The 19,770-nt window shown below is 45.3% G+C and overlaps 1 protein-coding gene across 1 annotated transcript in view; it reads right to left on the bottom strand.

Moving 5' to 3' along the window:
- Positions 1–896: 896 nt before the first annotated feature.
- Positions 897–19,770, bottom strand: part of LOC112260559 (zinc finger protein 521) — a 183,721-nt gene continuing 164,847 nt past the window's right edge. The window contains exon 8 of the mRNA XM_024435766.2: positions 897–2,424. Coding sequence (XP_024291534.1) covers positions 2,395–2,424 — 30 coding nt within the window. The 3' untranslated portion in view covers positions 897–2,394. The remainder of the gene's footprint in view (positions 2,425–19,770) is intronic.

Below are 19,770 nucleotides of genomic sequence, written 5' to 3' on the forward strand. Positions count from 1 at the left end.
GGGAGGTGCTGTGAGTTTATATATTTTCTTGTATTGATGTATTAAGACGGTAGGTTGGTGAATCATAATACTAATAAACAAATACATTCTAAAAGCTTTAACAAGAGCAAGGTATTGTGTTTCATTTGAAAACAGCATCACATTTTGTAAAAGCAGAATATTTCAGGTCCTCCTGATAGGGATTGGGGATTGCAATTATTTCCCAGGAATGAGGAATTCCCATGAATATGGGAATGAATATTCCCTGCTGATTTAATTTATTTCTAATCTTAATTTTGTTCAGAAAAAAAGTGGCATAATTTTATTAAAACATTAATAAGCATTCTATAATCTTATTCAATTTGTTGTCTTTGTTAAATATATGCTTTTGCATGACATACTCATGTCCCTTGTCATAACAGATATTTTGGACTTTGTGTTTTTCATCTCATTGCTGTGAGGAATCATCTGTAAAGACAGACAGATGTTACTAGTTGGCCCTTTGTCCCATTCGGCACAGACATCCTTCCTTTCCATTGGTCCCCTGGAGTGCTGCAGGCTCCCTAATAGGCCTGGTGCGAGGGTGTGTGGAATGGGACCGCACAGGGTGATGGGTAATGGAGTCATTAATAACGCAGACCTCCCTTAAGATGCTCAGATGTTCGTTAGGCAGAGCCACAAGGGAACCAGCGAAAAGGATGGAATTTGATTTAAATCCAAAAATGCAAAGTAAGCTTTTGAAGATGATAATGTTTATGCTGCCAAGGGCCCATTTTGCCACTTAATCAAATTAATTGATCCACACACATACTGTATGCATACGCACACATGCATGCATAAACACACACACACACACACACACACACACACACACACACACACACACACACACACACACACACACACACACACACACGGCATTTTTCATACAGTTTTAATATTTCCATCACATGTGCAACACCAAAAAAAAACGAGGTCTGCCAAATACAGAACTCCATATTTGTACAATAACATTTGAATAACAGACAAGATAACTGTCCTTTTGCTGAAGCAGGAGATGGTGGTTAATTTCCTGTAAACTGAGTACGAACAATTCTCAATCAAAAGATCAAAACATTAAAGTTTCATACAAAAGTGCATCTCAGGTTCAATGAATGCAAAAACATTTACATAACAGAATGATTTATATTGGTGTATTATAATGCCACAATGGCTTCCAGCTTGAGCAGAGAGCAGAGCAATGGGATACCGCAGGAAACAGGGAAGAAAGAGGAGGAGTTGGGAGCTCTCAAGGAGAGCCCAGGACATAAGTTTAAGCACATCCCCCAGAGAGACCTAATACATGTAGTCTCCCCCACGACCCCAAATCAAAATGGATTTATTCCCCATTGCAAAAAAAAATGTAATACAAAGAGCTAAGAAAAATGACATAATTTTTCCAGTAATCTCCAGGCTTGAACGAGCAGTAAACATTAATAACAGAAACGTACAGGTTTGAGTCAGTGGGCTGGAGATTTCCCATGATGCTCTAGGAGACACAGGGGGGTTGACAATGTCTCTGTTACCGTGCCAACCAGAGTAGCTAGCTGGCCTTTTCAAATCTGTGTCACTGCTTTTGCATATATCAGAACCCTGTCCTGTTTTTCTCCATTTTTTCTTTTTTTTTCTTTGTCTCATTTGAACTTGTCCATGTGCAGTTAGGCAGGCGGACCAGATTAAATGCACAACTTAGTCCTCAGCTGGTCAACTGGAATGGCAGCCATGTTGGAATGAGACCTGTGATGTCATGTCAGGCTCTGCTGGTGATCAAGCATCCTGCTACACCCTTCTGTCATAAGTGACCAGGTCAGGATAGTGTCACATACAGGAAATGTGCGCTGATGAAAAGGGACCTTACTGACCATACCACAACTTCATGTTTCCTATATAATAATACCCCACATTGGCACCCTGTTTCGCCAACATATTGTGGATGAGTTCCACATCTTCTTGTTGACAGTGGCATTCTCTGTTTAGCTTTTTTTCTCTCTTTATTTTTTGGGAACAACCGGTTCTGAACTGTACATTAGCAAATACTGTACTGTATAAGACTACAATTTAGCTGGAGTTATTAAGCAACACATGAAGAAGTACTTCTATTTACAAAGATAGTTGTCCAGTTTTGGTGACATGACGACCAGACAAAGACCAGAGATACGTTTTTCTGTCTTTTTTTCACACCTCTGTCTTTCATCTGTCCTTTTATTTTTGTGTGACATGGTCCTTCCTGATGTGAAGTGAATCCAAAGTTCAGTGCAAAAGAGCCAGTGGGCTATTGCACTGACGGTGGTTGGAGGACTGACTGGGTCAGACATGATTCTCCTCCTCGCCGTATGGTTCTCCTCTGCTCCTCAGGCCAAGTGATGATCTGCCTGGTTAGCTGCTGTGCTGAGTCAGCGTGTGGTTCTGGACAGGAGGAAGAACAGAGAGGGAGAGAGAGAGAGAAAGGAATGAAACGACTGAATCAAGATCAAATTTAACACAAGGACATTCCATTTCATTCAACATTTACTCCGTTTAGAAAGTTTGAATTTGAACACTGAATATCTTCTCATTAATATTAAGGCATATTCCTAGTACCAAATAATGAATTCACCATTGGTTTTTCAAAGGGTGATTGACATAATGTAGTGTTGTAAGTGGTGAATGTCAGGATGTGGGTGTATGTCCAATCAACCCGAGCAGCAGTAAATGGTTATGTGGAGCCATATGTTCTGGTCCTCCAAGGGATTAAACATGGTTAAATCCTCTCCTGACACACTGACACGCCACCATGGAGCTGACAACATCTCCCTCCTTACAACATCTCAATCCCCAACTATCAATACCAACATCAGATCAATGGCTGTGGCCATGAAACAACAGTTACCATGTAATATCTGTGATGGAATATATTAACACACACACAGGGTTTGGGAGTATAAGGGATTACATGTAAGGGATTACAAAAAAATGTTAACTGTAATCCGTTATATTACCAGCAAAAATATTGTAATCAGATTACAGATTCTTTTGAAAAACTAGATGATTACTTTGAGGATTACTTTTGTAAATAGCACTTTTCAGAGTGCTCAATGCATGCCATTCCACAACAAAATCATGAACAACAGAGTAGGGCTGGCTAATAAATTCTTAATTTGGCTAGTTTCATTGAAACTAGTTTTATTGAAACTCGTCAGTCAATAAAATGCAAATGAATTACTTAAAAATCATACAATGTGATTTTCTGGATTTTTGTTTTAGATTCCGTCTCTCACAGTTGAAGTGTACCTATGATAAAAATTACAGACCTCTACATGCTTTGTAAGTAGGAAAACCTGCAAAATCGGCAGTGTATCAAATACTTGTTCTCCCCACTCCCCACTGTATGTATGTATATATATATATATATATATATATATATATATATATATATATATATATATATATATATATATATATATGGAGGAATCCATTGATTGTTAAAGAATATACATGCCGCGTGAGCTTAGTTCAACTGTCACACTCTCTGAGAACCTTGTTAAGCTTGTTTTACTCCAATGTTTGTAAACCTTGTACATATAAACAAACACTGTACAGCCTCATAACATGGTTAAAACATATTTTTTTTATCATGGATTGTCAGTCCTTGCATCCATAGCTCTGTCTATTAATCTGAGGGTGGTTACATTTCTCCAGGCCCATCCCTCAGCTTTTTACCAAAACAGAGACAGGGCATCCGTTTTGTTAATGTTTCATCTGTGGATTTGCCCTTTAAACAGCTGGATATTATCAAGATATCAAAGTGTCACCAATAGGCCTATAGCAAATCCAGCATATGGCATTCATTTTTCACATGTAAATATCACTTTTCAGTAGTGGTCAAATCATGCCATTCCATGAGCGCAGCATTTATTTTTCAACTCGAATCAATGAGCCCAATCAGTCCTCCATGACAACAAAATCATAAACAACAGAGTAGGGATGGCTCATAAATTCTTAACTTGGCTAATCTATACTTCCATATTTCCAAGTCCTATTCCTGAAGATCAATGGATATAACATTTTATTGGAATGACTGTAATTCTGATAGACTTTGGTTTTTAATGTAAAGATATAAACTCAGCAAAAAAAAGAAACGTCCTCTCACTGTCAACTGTGTTTATTTTCAGCAAACTTAATTAACATGTGCAAATATTTGTATGAACATAACAAGATTCAACAACTGAGACAACTGTTCCGCAGACATGTGACTAACAGAAATTGAATAATGTGTCCCTGAACAAAGGGGGGGTCAAAATCAAAAATCAAAAGTAACAGTCAGTATCTGTTGTGGCAACCAGCTGCATTACGTACTGCAGTTTATCTCCTCCTCGTGGACTGCACCAGATTTTCCAGTTCTTGCTGTGAGATGTTACCCCACTCTTCCATCAAGGCACCTGCAAGTTCCCAGACATTTCTGGGGGGATTTCGCCCTAGCCCTCACCCTCCCATCCAACAGGTCCCAGACGTGCTCAATGGGATTGAGATCTGGGCTCTTCCCTGGTCATGACAGGACACTGACATTCCTGTCTTGTAGGAATCACACACAGAACGAGCAGTATGGCTGGTGGCATTGTCATGCTGGAGGGTCATTTCAGGATGAGCCTGCAGGAAGGGTACCACATGAGGGAGGAGGATGTCTTCCCTGAAACGCACAGCGTTGAGATTGCCTGCAATGAAAAGCTCAGTCCGATGATGCTGTGACACACCGCCCCAGACCATGACAGACCCTCCACCTCCAAATTGATCCCGCTCCAGAGTACAGGCCTCGGTGTAACGCTCATTCCTTCAACAATAAATGTGAATCCAACTATCGCCCCTGGTGAGACAAAACCACGACTTGTCAGTGAAGAGCACTTTTTGCCAGTCCTGTCTGGTTCAGCGACGGTAGGTTTGTGTCCATAGGCAACGTTGTTGCAGGTGATGTCTAGTGATGACCTGCCTTACAACAGGCCTATAAGCCCTCAGTCCAGCCTCTCTCAGCCTATTGCGGACAGTCTGAGCCCTGATGGAGGGATTGTGCATTCCTGGTGTAACTCGGGCAGTTGTTGTTGCCATTCTGTACCTGTCCCGCAGCTGTGATGTTCGGATGTACCGATCCTGTGCAGGTGTTGTTGCACGTGGTCTGCCACCGCAAAGACGATCAGCTGTCCTTTCTGTCTCCCTGTTGCGCTGTCTTAGGCGTCTCACAGTACGGACATTGTAATTTATTGCCCTGGCCACATCTGCAGCCCTCATGCCTCCTTGCAGCATGCCTAAGGCACATTCACACAGTTGAGCAGGGACCCTGGGCATCTTTCTGTTGGTGTTTTTCAGAGTCAGTAGAAAGGCCTCTTTAGTGTCCTAAGTTTTCATAACTGTGACCTTAATTGCCTCCCGTCTGTAAGCTGTTAGTGTCTTAACGACCGATCCACAGGGGCATGTTCATTAATTGTTTATAGTTCATTAAACATGGGAAACAGTGTTTAAACCTTTACAATGAAGATCTGTGAAGTTATTTGGATTTTTAACGAATTATCTTTGAAAGACAGGGTCCTGAAAAAGGGACGTTTCTTTTTTTGCTGAGTTTAATTTAATTGTATTATTATATGTAGTAGAAAGCGATGGGTTAGAAGAAGTCTTCATAATCAACCCATAAAGTAACATTTAACATCAATATATGGCCAGCTATTTAAACTTTAACATTGGTTTATCCTGCAATAGATGTCGATCAATTGGTAACATACATTTCTGTCTTCTTTTAATGCCGCCTAAGGGGAAAGTAATCTAAAAGTAACGGAATGTAATCAGATTACGTTACTGAGTTTGGGTCATCCCAAAATTAGATTACTGATTACAATTCTGGACAGGTAACTAGTAACTGTAACAGATTACATTTAGAAAGTAACCTACGCAACCCTGCACACACACACAAACACTCACACACACACCAGTGGGGTGTGGTGCAGTGAGGGAGAGTGGTTGTAGTGGGGGCAGCTGCGCCAGCTAGGTTCTTTAAAGGAGGGAGTGTGTGTGTGGACCAGGGGGTGTGTAACTGGTGTCCCTGGTGGGCCAAATCCAGGTCATCTTTTGAAGTGACTGCTAATCCCTTTAATGCAAACCACATGCCCCACTTGCTGCGCTCTGTTAAAAACATGGCCTTGGACTCGCTACACTTCCACGGACTAGGCACACCTGTCAACCACTCATCAGTACGCTGATTACACACACAAAGAAGTATAGTGACATACAATTCAAACACACCCTCACACGTAAGCAAACTCCTACTCCGGATAGGTTTGAATTCTCTTTGAATAAACAACATGGAAAGACCCTGAACCACAAAAGGTTGTGACTCCTTCAGCGAGCCTGAGCCATAAAGGTGAGTTTACTAATGCACTGACTGCAGTCACCTTCAGTCTTATCAACATAGCAGAATCCCTAAGGCAGGCTAGGCCACGTCCATTAGTCCCCTCCCCTCCATCCCCTCCCTCTTTACCGTTTCAAGTGCCTCCATATAAAGCATTTAAACACCTCGACAGCTTTCCTTTCAGCCGGGGCGATTACTTTCCGACAGGTGGGGTAATAAGCTGTTTGACGGGGGCAGGAGGGAGTTTGACCCCTAGAAGGGTTAGCCTCGGCTTGCCTGGGGCCCCATCTGGGCCCCCGCACTTCATTTTAAAGAGCCGGTCCCGGCTTCTCTTCTGTCCTCTGCTTCCCTCTCCTCTCTCTCTCTTTCCTCTCTTCTCTCGATGAAATAAAGCTCCTTTAAGTGAGTCTGGGAGGAGACTCCCCACGGGACGCCCCCCCCCCACCTCCCATCCCCCCGGTGAAGACATCCGTGGCATTGCCGGGGAGGGACAGGAGCACGGCAACCTTATTAATGAATGCGGCCCATTACCCGTCAGCCTGGCTCCTCGGTGACTCCCAGAAGCCCCTGCAGTACGTGACTTCAAATGGCAGGATATTGACACGGAGCGAGCAAAGCGGCCGGGAGAGAGTGTGTGTGCTTTTTTCTATGTGTCTATGTGTGTTAGAGAGAGAGAGAGGGAGAGAGAGTGTGCCTGTGTGTGTGTGTGTTTGTGTACTGTATGTGTACTGTGTGTGTGTGTGTGTATGTGTGTGTGTCTGGACCCCAAAGGAATGTAGCTCCTTGGATATAATGTAGGGCTCGTAACAGCTATTAGAGGGGAAAATAACCCCCCTGGGGAGTACCCTCCCTCCATCTCCACCACCCTACCCCTTGCACATCCCAGCTTTGTCTGACACACACTGCATTCTACCTTTTCCTTAAACATGCCAGTAGTTTTCTCACTGAGGGCTTTTTCAAGGACGGTGCTAAACGACTTCAGTGGCCGTGGCAGCCATGCAGGCTGGAGGGAAATAGAAAGAAAAGAAAGAAAGAATGAAAGAGATTAAAAAAAAGGTAAAAGGAAAATGATACCTTTACCTCTGTGGATATTGAACTCCACAGAGTGGAAGATAGATACTGTTCTGTATATCAGTGGAGAAAGGGGGGAGGGAGAGAGTGATAGAGGGAGAGAAAATAAGAACTCCATCATTCAATTTCGACTCTATCATTTTATGAAATTCTTGAAGGCCAATGTGTGCAACCATTCACACAGTGAAATACAGCAAATACACTGCCTCAGCTCCTAGCCTCAGCCCACCAATGTCACCTAAATCAATCATGTCAATTCATAACAGATTGACTGACCCCAACCACCTAAACCCCTTACCACCAATCTCCTTGCTACCCAATCTTCTTTCTTCCTAACCCCCAATCTCACACTCACTTACCCCGCATCTCCCCCTATCTTATCCTCAATCTCCCCCTCTCTTACCCACACTCTCCCTGACCCCCCATGGTTCTTCTTCCCGACTACCCGCTGGGCTACATGCACCACGCTGCTATACTGCAGGTCCCAGTTACCAGCAGAGCCCAGGTAAAACCCTTAGCAGTCAATTCTCCACTAAATAAAGTTTTGCTCTGATCAATAATGAGCATCCATCTCTCTCCCGAATAAAGCCTGTGACTGAGAAGGCTCTTCTTCCTCCTCTCTCTGCTCCATCGATTGGCTCTCTGCCACCGTTAACCCTCCAACTGCCTTCTTTCATCAGATTACATCATATTGCTGGAACGCCCTCGGGGGGTGAGAGGGAACGGAGGGAGGGAGGGAGAATGCCCGGCAGGGGTCCTGTGTACCTATGAAAACCCATGCAAATGTCTTAAAGAATTTAACAGAGAAGGAGGAGAGGAAGAGAGATAGAGAGAGGGAGGAGAGAGACAGGGAAAGTGCATGCAGGCTGGGGAGTTGATTTATTAACTAATCATTCTTTATGTAGTTTCCAATTCCTCTGGTCTCCATCAATAGCACCGGTCTGGGCTCCAGTGTAGCAAGGCAACAGAGGTGTACCTGTTACATCAGCCCTGCAGAGGAAAAAGCCAAACAGATCAGCTGCCATTTTAAACCTCTCGTTTACTCTAGGTCATGTTCCCCTGCTCTGACATTGCATGCATCAACCAATGGTTGCATGCCACATTATCTACTGTGTCATCGACTGACAGATTGCTATAACATATGATGAGGTTAGCTGATACTTAAAATACCTATCTAGGAGTTGTAAGATCTGGCATGCGTCAGTCCCTAATCTACAAACTAGGCAAAACTATAGCAGGACTAAAAACTCAACTCATTCTTTCTGGTTCTGGAATGTCTACTACAACCCAGAGCTGTGACTTTATAGAGTGTTCAGAAAGCTGATGGAATGAACAATAATTACTCTCTAAGCTTGGGTCTCGGGGGACCCCTCAAACTGGGGGAAAGTCGAGGAGACATTATATTATACAAGCGTGATGCCAGGCAACAGAGAGCACAGTCCAGGCCAGGTGAAAAACATCAGATTCTCATTAGGCCTCAAAGAGACATAATTGAAATGGTAAACATTTGTTGACACGTTTTATGCGCACCAATTCACAACAATGATTGAATAATTTGCTAAAGAACAATTTAGGGAGTTGTCAGGTAATTTTGATTTGTGACATTTCAACTGACATTGAAAGACAGAAAAATGCCAAAACAATCTATTTTATTTAGAATCCTAAGATGCATGTATGCAATGGAAACTTTCTTCAAACTCATATATTCATATCAACAAGAACTGAAAGTGATTCCAGCACTAACTCCCATTACTTCTGCTACCTGATTCCATCCAAGACCCTGCACAATTGTTTTTATTGTTATAGAGCTCACAGTCCTAGCAGCGGCTATCCCCCCATGACTAAGCAGTAGTTGCTACTCCCCAGGTCTAAGCAGTAGTGGCTATCCCTCCATGTCAAAGCAGTAGTGGCTATCCCCCCCATGATTAAGCAGTAGTGGCTATCCCCCATGTTTAAACAGTAGTGGAAAACCCCCGATGTCAAACAGTAGTGGCTATGCCCCCCATGTCTAAACAGTAGTGGCTATGCCCCCCATGTCTAAACAGTAGTGGCTATGACCACCATGTCTAAACAGTAGTGGCTATCCCTCCATGTCTAAACAGTAGTGGCTAAGCCCCCATATCTAAACAGTAGTGGCTATGCCCCCCATGTCTAAACAGTAGTGGCTATGACCACCATGTCTAAACAGTAGTGGCTATGACCACCATGTCTAAACAGTAGTGGCTAGCCCCCCATGTCTAAACAGTAGTGGCTATTGCCCCATGTCTAAACAGTAGTGGCTATGTCTAAACAGTAGTGGCTATGCCCCCCATGTCTAAACAGTAGTGGCTATCGCCCCATATCTAAACAGTAGTGGCTATGCCCCCCATGTCTAAACAGTAGTGGCTATGACCACCATGTCTAAACAGTAGTGGCTATCCCACAGGTCTAAACAGTAGTGGCTATCCCCACATGTCTACAGAGTAGTGGCAATCCCCCCGATGTCAAACAGTAGTGGCTATCCCCCATGTCTAAACAGTAGTGGCTATGACCACCAAGTCTAAACAGTAGTGGCTATGACCACCATGTCTAAACAGTAGTGGCTATGACCACCATGTCTAAACAGTAGTGGCTATGCCCCCCATGTCTAAACAGTAGTGGCTATCGCCCCATGTCTAAACAGTAGTGGCTATGCATCCCATGTCTAAACAGTAGTGGCTATGACCACCATGTCTAAACAGTAGTGGCTATTGCCCCATGTCTAAACAGTAGTGGCTATGCCCCCATGTCTAAACAGTAGTGGCCATCCTTCCCATGTCTAAACAGTAGTAGCTATCCCTCCATGCCTAAACTGTAGTGGCTAGCCCCCCATGTCTAAACAGTAGTTGCTATTTCCCCATGTCTAAACAGTAGTGGCTATGACCACCATATCTAAACAGTAGTGGCTATGCCCCCCATGTCTAAACAGTAGTGGCAATGCCCCCATGTCTAAACAGTAGTGGCTATGACCACCATGTCTAAACAGTAGTGGCTATGCCCCCCATGTCTAAAACAGTAGTGGCTATCGCCCCATGTCTAAACAGTAGTGGCTATGCCCCCATGTCTAAACAGTAGTGGCTATGACCACCATGTCTAAACAGTAGTGGCTATTGCCCCATGTCTAAACAGTAGTGGCTATGCCCCCATGTCTAAACAGTAGTGGCCATCCTTCCCATGTCTAAACAGTAGTAGCTATCCCTCCATGCCTAAACTGTAGTGGCTAGCCCCCCATGTCTAAACAGTAGTTGCTATTTCCCCCATGTCTAAACAGTAGTGGCTATGACCACCATGTCTAAACAGTAGTGGCTATGCCCCCCATGTCTAAACAAGTAGTGGCTATCGCCCCATGTCTAAACAGTAGTGGCTATGACCACCATGTCTAAACAGTAGTGGCTATCCCCACATGTCTAAACGGTAGTGGCTATGACCCCCATGTCTAAACAGTAGTGGCTATGACCACCATGTCTAAAGAGTAGTGGCTATTGACCCATGTCTAAACAGTAGTGACTATGCCCCCCATGTCTAAACAGTAGTGGCTATCCCCCATGTCTAAACAGTAGTGGCTATGCCCCCATGTCTAAACAGTAGTGGCTATCCCCCATGTCTAAACATTAGTGGCTATGCACCCCATGTCTAAACAGTAGTGGCTATGCCCCCATGTCTAAACAGTAGTGGCTATGCCCCCATGTCTAAACAGTAGTGGCTATCGCCCCATGTCTAAACAGTAGTGGCTATCCCCCATGTCTAAACAGTAGTGGCTATGACCACCATGTCTAAACAGTAGTGGCTATCCCCCCATGTCTAATCAGTAGTGGCTAAGCCCCCATGTCTAAACAGTAGTGGCTATCCACCCCATGTCTAAACAGTAGTGGCTATGACCACCATATCTAAACAGTAGTGGCTGTGCCCACCATGTCTAAACAGTAGTAGCTATGACCACCATATCTAAACAGTAGTGGCTATGCCCCCCATGTCTAAACAGTAGTGGCTATGACCACCATGTCTAAACAGTAGTGGCTATCCCCACATGTCTAAACGGTAGTGGCTATGACCCCCATGTCTAAACAGTAGTGGCTATGACCACCATGTCTAAACAGTACTGGCTATTGACCCATGTCTAAACAGTAGTGGCTATGCCCCCATGTCTAAACAGTAGTGGCTATCCCCCATGTCTAAACAGTAGTGGCTATGCCCCCATGTCTAAACAGTAGTGGCTATCCCCCCATGTCTAAACAGTAGTGGCTATGCCCCCATGTCTAAACAGTAGTGGCTATGCCCCCATGTCTAAACAGTAGTGGCTATGACCCCCATGTCTAAACAGTAGTGGCTATGCCCCCATGTCTAAACAGTAGTGGCTATCGCCCCATGTCTAAACAGTAGTGGCTATGCCCCCATGTCTAAACAGTAGTGGCTATGCCCCCATATCTAAACAGTAGTGGCTATGCCCCCATGTCTAAACAGTAGTGGCTATCGCCCCATGTCTAAACAGTAGTGGCTATGCCCCCATGTCTAAACAGTAGTGGCTATCGCCCCATGTCTAAACAGTAGTGGCTATCCCCCATATCTAAACAGTAGTGGCTATGCCCCCATGTCTAAACAGTAGTGGCTATGCCCCCATGTCTAAACTGTAGTGGCTATCGCCCCATGTCTAAACAGTAGTGGCTATGCCCCCATGTCTAAACAGTAGTGGCTATGACCACCATGTCTAAACAGTAGTGGCTATCCCCCATGTCTAAACATTAGTGGCTATGCCCTCCATGTCTAAACAGTAGTGGCTATGCCCCCATGTCTAAACAGTAGTGGCTATGCCCCCCATGTCTAAACAGTAGTGGCTATCGCCCCATGTCTAAACAGTAGTGGCTATCCCCCATATCTAAACAGTAGTGGCTATGCCCCCCATGTCTAAACACTAGTGGCTATGCCCCCCATGTCTAAACAGTAGTGGCTATGACCACCATGTCTAAACAGTAGTGGCTATCCCCACATGTCTAAACGGTAGTGGCTATGACCCCCATGTCTAAACAGTAGTGGCTATGACCACCATGTCTAAACAGTACTGGCTATTGACCCATGTCTAAACAGTAGTGGCTATGCCCCCATGTCTAAACAGTAGTGGCTATCCCCCATGTCTAAACAGTAGTGGCTATGCCCCCATGTCTAAACAGTAGTGGCTATCCCCCATGTCTAAACAGTAGTGGCTATGCCCCCATGTCTAAACAGTAGTGGCTATGCCCCCATGTCTAAACAGTAGTGGCTATGCCCCCATGTCTAAACAGTAGTGGCTATCCCCCATGTCTAAACAGTAGTGGCTATGCCCCCATGTCTAAACAGTAGTGGCTATGCCCCCATGTCTAAACAGTAGTGGCTATGCCCCCATGTCTAAACAGTAGTGGCTATGCCCCCATGTCTAAACAGTAGTGGCTATGCCCCCATGTCTAAACAGTAGTGGCTATGACCACCATGTCTAAACAGTAGTGGCTATCCCCCATGTCTAAACAGTAGTGGCTAAGCCCCCATGTCTAAACAGTAGTGGCTATGCCCCCATGTCTAAACAGTAGTGGCTCTGACCCCCATGTCTAAACAGTAGTGGCTATCGCCCCATGTCTAAACAGTAGTGGCTATGCCCCCATGTCTAAACAGTAGTGGCTATGACCACCATGTCTAAACAGTAGTGGCTATCCCCCCATGTCTAAACAGTAGTGGCTAAGCCCCCATGTGTAAACAGTAGTGGCTATGACCACCATGTCTAAACAGTAGTGGCTATCCCCACATGTCTAAACGGTAGTGGCTATGACCCCCATGTCTAAACAGTAGTGGCTATGACCACCATGTCTAAACAGTAGTGGCTATTGACCCATGTCTAAACAGTAGTGGCTATGCCCCCATGTCTAAACAGTAGTGGCTATCCCCCATGTCTAAACAGTAGTGGCTATGCCCCCATGTCTAAACAGTAGTGGCTATGCCCCCATGTCTAAACAGTAGTGGCTATGCCCCCATGTCTAAACAGTAGTGGCTATCCCCCATGTCTAAACAGTAGTGGCTATCCCCCATATCTAAACAGTAGTGGCTATGACCACCATGTCTAAACAGTAGTGGCTATCCCCCATGTCTAAACAGTAGTGGCTAAGCCCCCATGTCTAAACAGTAGTGGCTATGCCCCCTTGTCTAAACAGTAGTGGCTATGACCACTATGTCTAAACAGTAGTGGCTATGACCATGTCTAAACAGTAGTTACTACCCCCCCCATGTCTAAACAGAAGTGGCTAAGCCCCCATGTCTAAACAGTAGTGGCTATGCCCCCATGTCTAAACAGTAGTGGCTAAGCCCCCATGTCTAAACAGTAGTGGCTATGACCACCATGTCTAAACAGTAGTTGCTATCCCCCCATGTCTAAACAGAAGTGGCTAAGCCCCCATGTCTAAACAGTAGTGGCTATGCCCCCATGTCTAAACAGTAGTGGCTATGCTCCCCATGTCTAAACAGTAGTGGCTATGACCACCATGTCTAAACAGTAGTGGCTATGACCACCATGTCTAAACAGTAGTGGCTATCCCCCCCATGTCTAAACAGTAGTGGCTATGCCCCCCATATCTACTGAGTGTGTGCTGAAACTACCTCGTAGCGGACATAAGTCTGCTGACATACAGTAGCTGGATCTGGAGCACAGGGAGCAAGCGGAGCGCCAAACCACAGAGATCCAGCCACAGCACACTGCTAGTCATCAGTCAGAAGTTTAATTAATGCATAAGAGCAGAGCACGCTGCTGCTCAGATACGCCGAGCAAAGAACTCACAGGCCTCAGAACAGATCACAGGTTAAACTGGAACATTGGGCTGCTTTAAGAGACACATATGGATCATGCTGTATCCGAACTACTAACACAAAGCACTGGACAAATGCTATTTCATTCCACAAAGCTCTAAATAGCTATTTTTTTCTATGGTGTTTTCACCAGATACTGTAAAAAGACTGATCATAGCTAACCTGTATACGGGAAGTTCACCCCTATGACCAGACCGAGAAGGCCCATGCAGTCCTAGTGCTACATTCCCTGGGTTCTGTCTGAGCAGTGATCGCAGGTTTAATTGAACCCAGGCCAGTATTGACTCAGTCCCCCTTTGCTTGCATTGATCTCCATTCCATACTGTTGGCACGACCACTAGGGGTGCAATCTCTTCCTGTTTGGCTTATGAAGAATACAATCAAATAAATAAATACAACTAATAAAACTAGCAGCTGTCACTCTCCATAGTCAACACTTATTGACTGTATTAGTATATACTGTATTCTATTCTACTGTGTTTTAGTCAATGCCACTCTGACATTGCTCAATCTAAAATTTATATTTTTCTTAATTCCATTTTTAGATTTGTGTGTATTATTGTGAATTGTTTTTAGATGCTACTGCACTGTTGGAGCTCGGAGCACAAGCATTTTGCTACACCCGCAATAACATCTGATAAATATGTGTATGCGACCAATAAAATTTGATTTGATTTATTTGGTCGTAGGGAGGGCTGACCTTGTCGCTGTTTGGCCACCACCGCTATGGTCTCCTTGGTAACCAACCGCCTTGTTTGAAGTGTGGTGTCTGGGGACACATGGACATTCAGTACAGCTCTGGGGCTAGGGTGGAGTGGGGAGACTTTGGTGTGTGTCTTATTGTGTCTAGCCTCTGGCATGTGGTTGTGTGAATAATAGCCATGTAATAAATGAGTAATAGCTGGGATAGTCTGGCTGGATAGAAAAAGAGCCATCTATTTATCACACCATGATCCGTTTCACCTGTCTTGTGCTTGTCCCCACCTCCCACCAGGTGTCTCACATTTTTCTCCATTATCCCGTGTATTTATACCTGCGTTTTCTGTTTGTCTGTTAGGCAGTTTGTCTTGTCTCGTCAAGTCATCCCAGCGTCTTTTACGTGTGTTACCTTCTCTCTAGTTCTGTTTTCTAGTCTTCCAGGTTCTGACCTTTATGCCTACCCTGACCCTGAGCCTGGCTGCTGTTCTGTCCCTTGATGACTCTGCCTTGGATTACAAACCTCTGCATGCCCTCAGTCCAGTAGACTCAGACCAGCTCTTCCTGCAAGGAGCCACCATTGGAAGACACGAGGAGCTACTTCAGAACCTTATGGAGGGACTCCATACCTTGGAAGAACTCTGTGACCATACAGTTGAAGTGACCCCAAGCATACTTCCAAAGTTGTGGCAAAATGGCTTAAGGACAACAAAGTCAAGGTATTGGAGTGGCCATCACAAAGACCTGACCTCAATCCCATAGAACATTTTTGGGCAGAACTGAAAAAAACCCTGAAAAAAACGTATGCGAGCAAGGAGCAAGGAGGACAAGGAGGAATGGGCCAAAAATGACCCAACTTATTGTGGGAAGCTTGTGGAAGGCTACTTGAAACGTTTGACCCAGGTTAAACAATTTCAAGGCAATGCTACCAAATACTAATTGTGTGTATGTAAACTTCTGACCCACTGGGAATGTGATGAAAGAAAGAAAAGCTGAAATAAATCACTCTACTATTATTCTGACATTTCACATTCTTAAAATAAAGTGGTGATCCTAACTGACCTAAAACAAGGAAGTGTTACTAGGATTAAATGTCAGGAATTGTGAAAAACTGAGTTTAAATGTATTTGGCTAAGGTGTATGTAAACTTCCGACTTCAACTGTATGTTCAACTCATTACTAGAGCAAGCCACAATGGAAACCTCCTGGATCCTGGAACCAGCCGTGAGTTTCTCTTCCAGTTCTCACTCATCTTTGATCCACAGCCCTCTTCATTTCCTTTGGATTTGTCAAAAATAGAGTATCTTAGAACACTGATATCTGGAAGGGTGCTCGATTGGGCTATGTGGGATCAACAATCCGCTGTTTGCCTTAGTCTGGAGATTTCACGGAGGTGGTAAGGAAGGTGTTTTATTCCCATGTGTCTGGGAGAGAGGCGGCTGAGAAGCTACTTCATCAAGACTCCCGCAGTGTGGCAGACTACGCGGTTGACTTTCGTACGCTGGCCGCCGAGAGAGCCTGGAACCCGGAGTCCCTGTTCAACACCTAACCTTCATGGATTATTGGAGGAAATCAAAAAGGAATTCACAGCCCGGGAGTTACCTAGGGACCACAACTCCCTCATAGCCTTGACTATAAGTATCGATGGGCACCTCCGGGAACGCAGGAATGAGAGAAGGTCTGTTCTCAGCCACACACGCTTGTCCACGGTTTCACCCTCGCCTCCGAAGAACCCCGGAAGTCCCCGACTCCTGCATTCCCAAGAAAGCCAGAGACCCCTCGGGGATCATCTGGGACTAGCGGCTCATCTCCTCCTGAACCCATGCAACAGGGCAGGGCTCGATTGTCTCCTAATGAACATTTACGCAGGCTGAGCGCCAACAGTTGCCTGTAGTGTGGTACAACAGGACATTACATATCCACCCGTCCAGTGAAAGATCAGGCTCATCAGTAGTTACGGGAATGCTGGTGGGCCATACAGGGAGTCTCCAAACTCCCATTACTCACACTCCACTCCACGCTATCCTGCTGTGGGCTGACTGGTCAGAATCTCTCCGGGTGCTCATTGACTCTGGGGCTGACGAGAGCTTCATGGACGCTACCCTGGTATCTGAGCTGGGTATCTCTACTCAACTCCTCTCTATTCCCATGGACGCCAGTGCTTTGGACTGATGCTCCGTTGACAGGGTCACTCACAGTACAGTTCCCGTTAACCAGCGAGTGTCAGGTAATCACAATGATTCCATACAGTTTCTACTAATTCGATCTCCTCATACACCTGTGGCTTTGGGATTGTCATGGCTCCAGAGGAGAAAAAGCCTGATTGACTTGGCTACTCCTTCTAACCTGGATTGGAGCCCATTCTGCAATGCACATGACCTTAAGGCAGCGCAGCTTGCCCTGGCACGTCGTTCTGCGGGCTTGTGAAAAGCCTTGGATCTCTCCGCGGTTCGCGCAGAGTACCAGGACCTCCGGGAGGTTTTCAACAAGGCTCGCGCCACATCCCTTCCTCTGCATCAACCCTACGATTGTGCTACTGACCTCCTGCCGGACACCACACCACCTCAGGGGGCGGCTTTATTCCCTGTCTGGCCCGGACACCAAGACCATGGTGGTATACATTGAGGACTCTCTAACTGCTGGGATCATGCATCCTTCATCTTCCCCTGCCGGTGCAGGGTTTTGTGAAAAAGAAGGACAAAACCCTGCACCACTGTATCGACTACTGGGGCCTCAATGACATCACTGTAAAAAATTGTTACCCGATTCCACTCCTCTCCTTGGCTTTTGAGTGCCCCCAGGGGGCGACCATTTTTTGGAAGTTGGACTTTCGGAATGCCTACCACCTGGTTCGGATACGGGAAGGAGACGAGTGGAAGACAGCCTTCAACATGGCTAGAGGAGACTACGAGTACCTAGTTATGCCGTTTGGTCTGAACAACGCTCCTGCAGTGTTCCAGGCTCTGGTCAACAATGTGCTCTGTGACATGTTGAACCGGTTTGTGTTTGTCTACCTCGACAACATCCTTGTCTTTTCCCGGTCAGCTCAAGAGCATGTTCTCCAAGTCCGACAAGTCCTTCAGCGCCTCCTGGAGAACCAGTTGTTTGTTAAAGCAGATAAATGTAAATTCCATTGTTCCACTGTCTCCTTCTGGGATACGCCATCGCTGCAGGGAACATTCAGATGGATCCTGACAGATGAGAGCGGTGGTGAATTGGCCCCAACCCACATCCAGAGTGCACCCGCAACGTTTCCTGGGATTTGCTAATTTCCACTGCAGCTTTATTCAACTCCACAACACCCTGGCCTCCCCCCTCTTCACTCACCTCTCCCAAGGTTCCGTTCATGTGGTCCCCTGCTGCGGACTGGGTGTTTCTGGATCTGATGCACCGTTTCAGCACTTCCACCATCCTGATCCATCTGGACCCATCCCGTCAGTTCGTGGTGGAGATTGACGCCTCGGACATTGGAGTGGGGGCCGTCTTGTCCCAGCATTCTGCCAAGACCAAAAGCTGCATCCCTGCGCTTTCTTCTACCATCATCTCGATTCTGCTGAGAGGACCTATGATGTGGGAGATCGGGAACTTCTGGCGGTCAAGATGGTGCTGGATGAGTGTAGGCACTGGCTTGAAGGGATGGAACATCCATTCTTAGTGTGGACCGACCATAAGAATTTGGAATATCTCTTCACTGCCAAGTGCCTCAACTCAAGGCACGCTCATTGGGCTCATACAACAAAAAAAATGTATTTCACCTTTATTGAACCAGGTAGGCCAGTTGAGAACAAGTTCTCATTTACAACTGCGACCTGGCAAGATAAAGCAAAGCAGTGCAACAACAACACATGGAATAAACAAACGTACAGTCAATAACACAATAGAAAAAATATATACAGTGTGTGCAAATGGCGTGAGGAGGTAAGGCAATAAATAGGTCATAATAATTACAATTTAGCAAATTAACATTGGAGTGATAGATGTGCAGATGATGATGATGTGCAAGTAGAAATACTGGTGTTCGAATGAGCAAAAAAGTAAATAAAAACAATTTGGGGATGAGGTAGGTAGATAGGATGGGCTATTTACAGACTGGCTGTGTAAATCTGCAGCTATTGGTTAGCTGCTCAGATAGCTGATGTTCAAAAGTTAGTGAGGGACATATAAGTCTCCAACTTGAGCGATTTTTGCAATTCGTTCCAGTCATTGGCAGCAGAGAACTGGAAGGAAAGACAGCCAAACTTGGTGTTGGCTTTGGGGATGACCAGTGAGATTTACCTGCTGGAGCGCGTGCTACGGGTCGGTGTTGTTATCATGACCAGTGAGCTGAGATAAGGCAGAGCTTTACCTAGAAAAGACTTATAGATGGCGACAAATACTGTATGTAGCAAGGGCCAGCCGACGAGAGCATACAGGTCGCAGTGGTGGGTGGTATATGGGGCTTTGGTGACAAAACAGATGGCACTGTGATAGACTGCATCCAGTTTGCTGTTTAGAGTGTTGGAGGCTATTTTGTAAATGACATCGCCAAAGTCGAGGATCAGTAGGATAGTCAGTTTTACGAGGGTATGTTTGGCAGCGTGAGTGAAGGAGGTTTTGTTGCGAAATAGGAAGCTAATTCTAGATTTTATTTTCTAAGTCAGAACCGTCCAGAGTAATGATGCTAGTCGGGCGGGCGGGTGCGGGCAGCGATCCGTTGAAAAGCATGCATTTAGTTTTACTAGCATTTAAGAGCAGTTGGAGGCCACAGAAGGAGTCCTGTATGGCACTGGAGCTCG

This window comes from Oncorhynchus tshawytscha, linkage group LG10, assembly GCF_018296145.1.
Source record: "Oncorhynchus tshawytscha isolate Ot180627B linkage group LG10, Otsh_v2.0, whole genome shotgun sequence".
Lineage (NCBI taxonomy): Eukaryota > Metazoa > Chordata > Actinopteri > Salmoniformes > Salmonidae > Oncorhynchus > Oncorhynchus tshawytscha.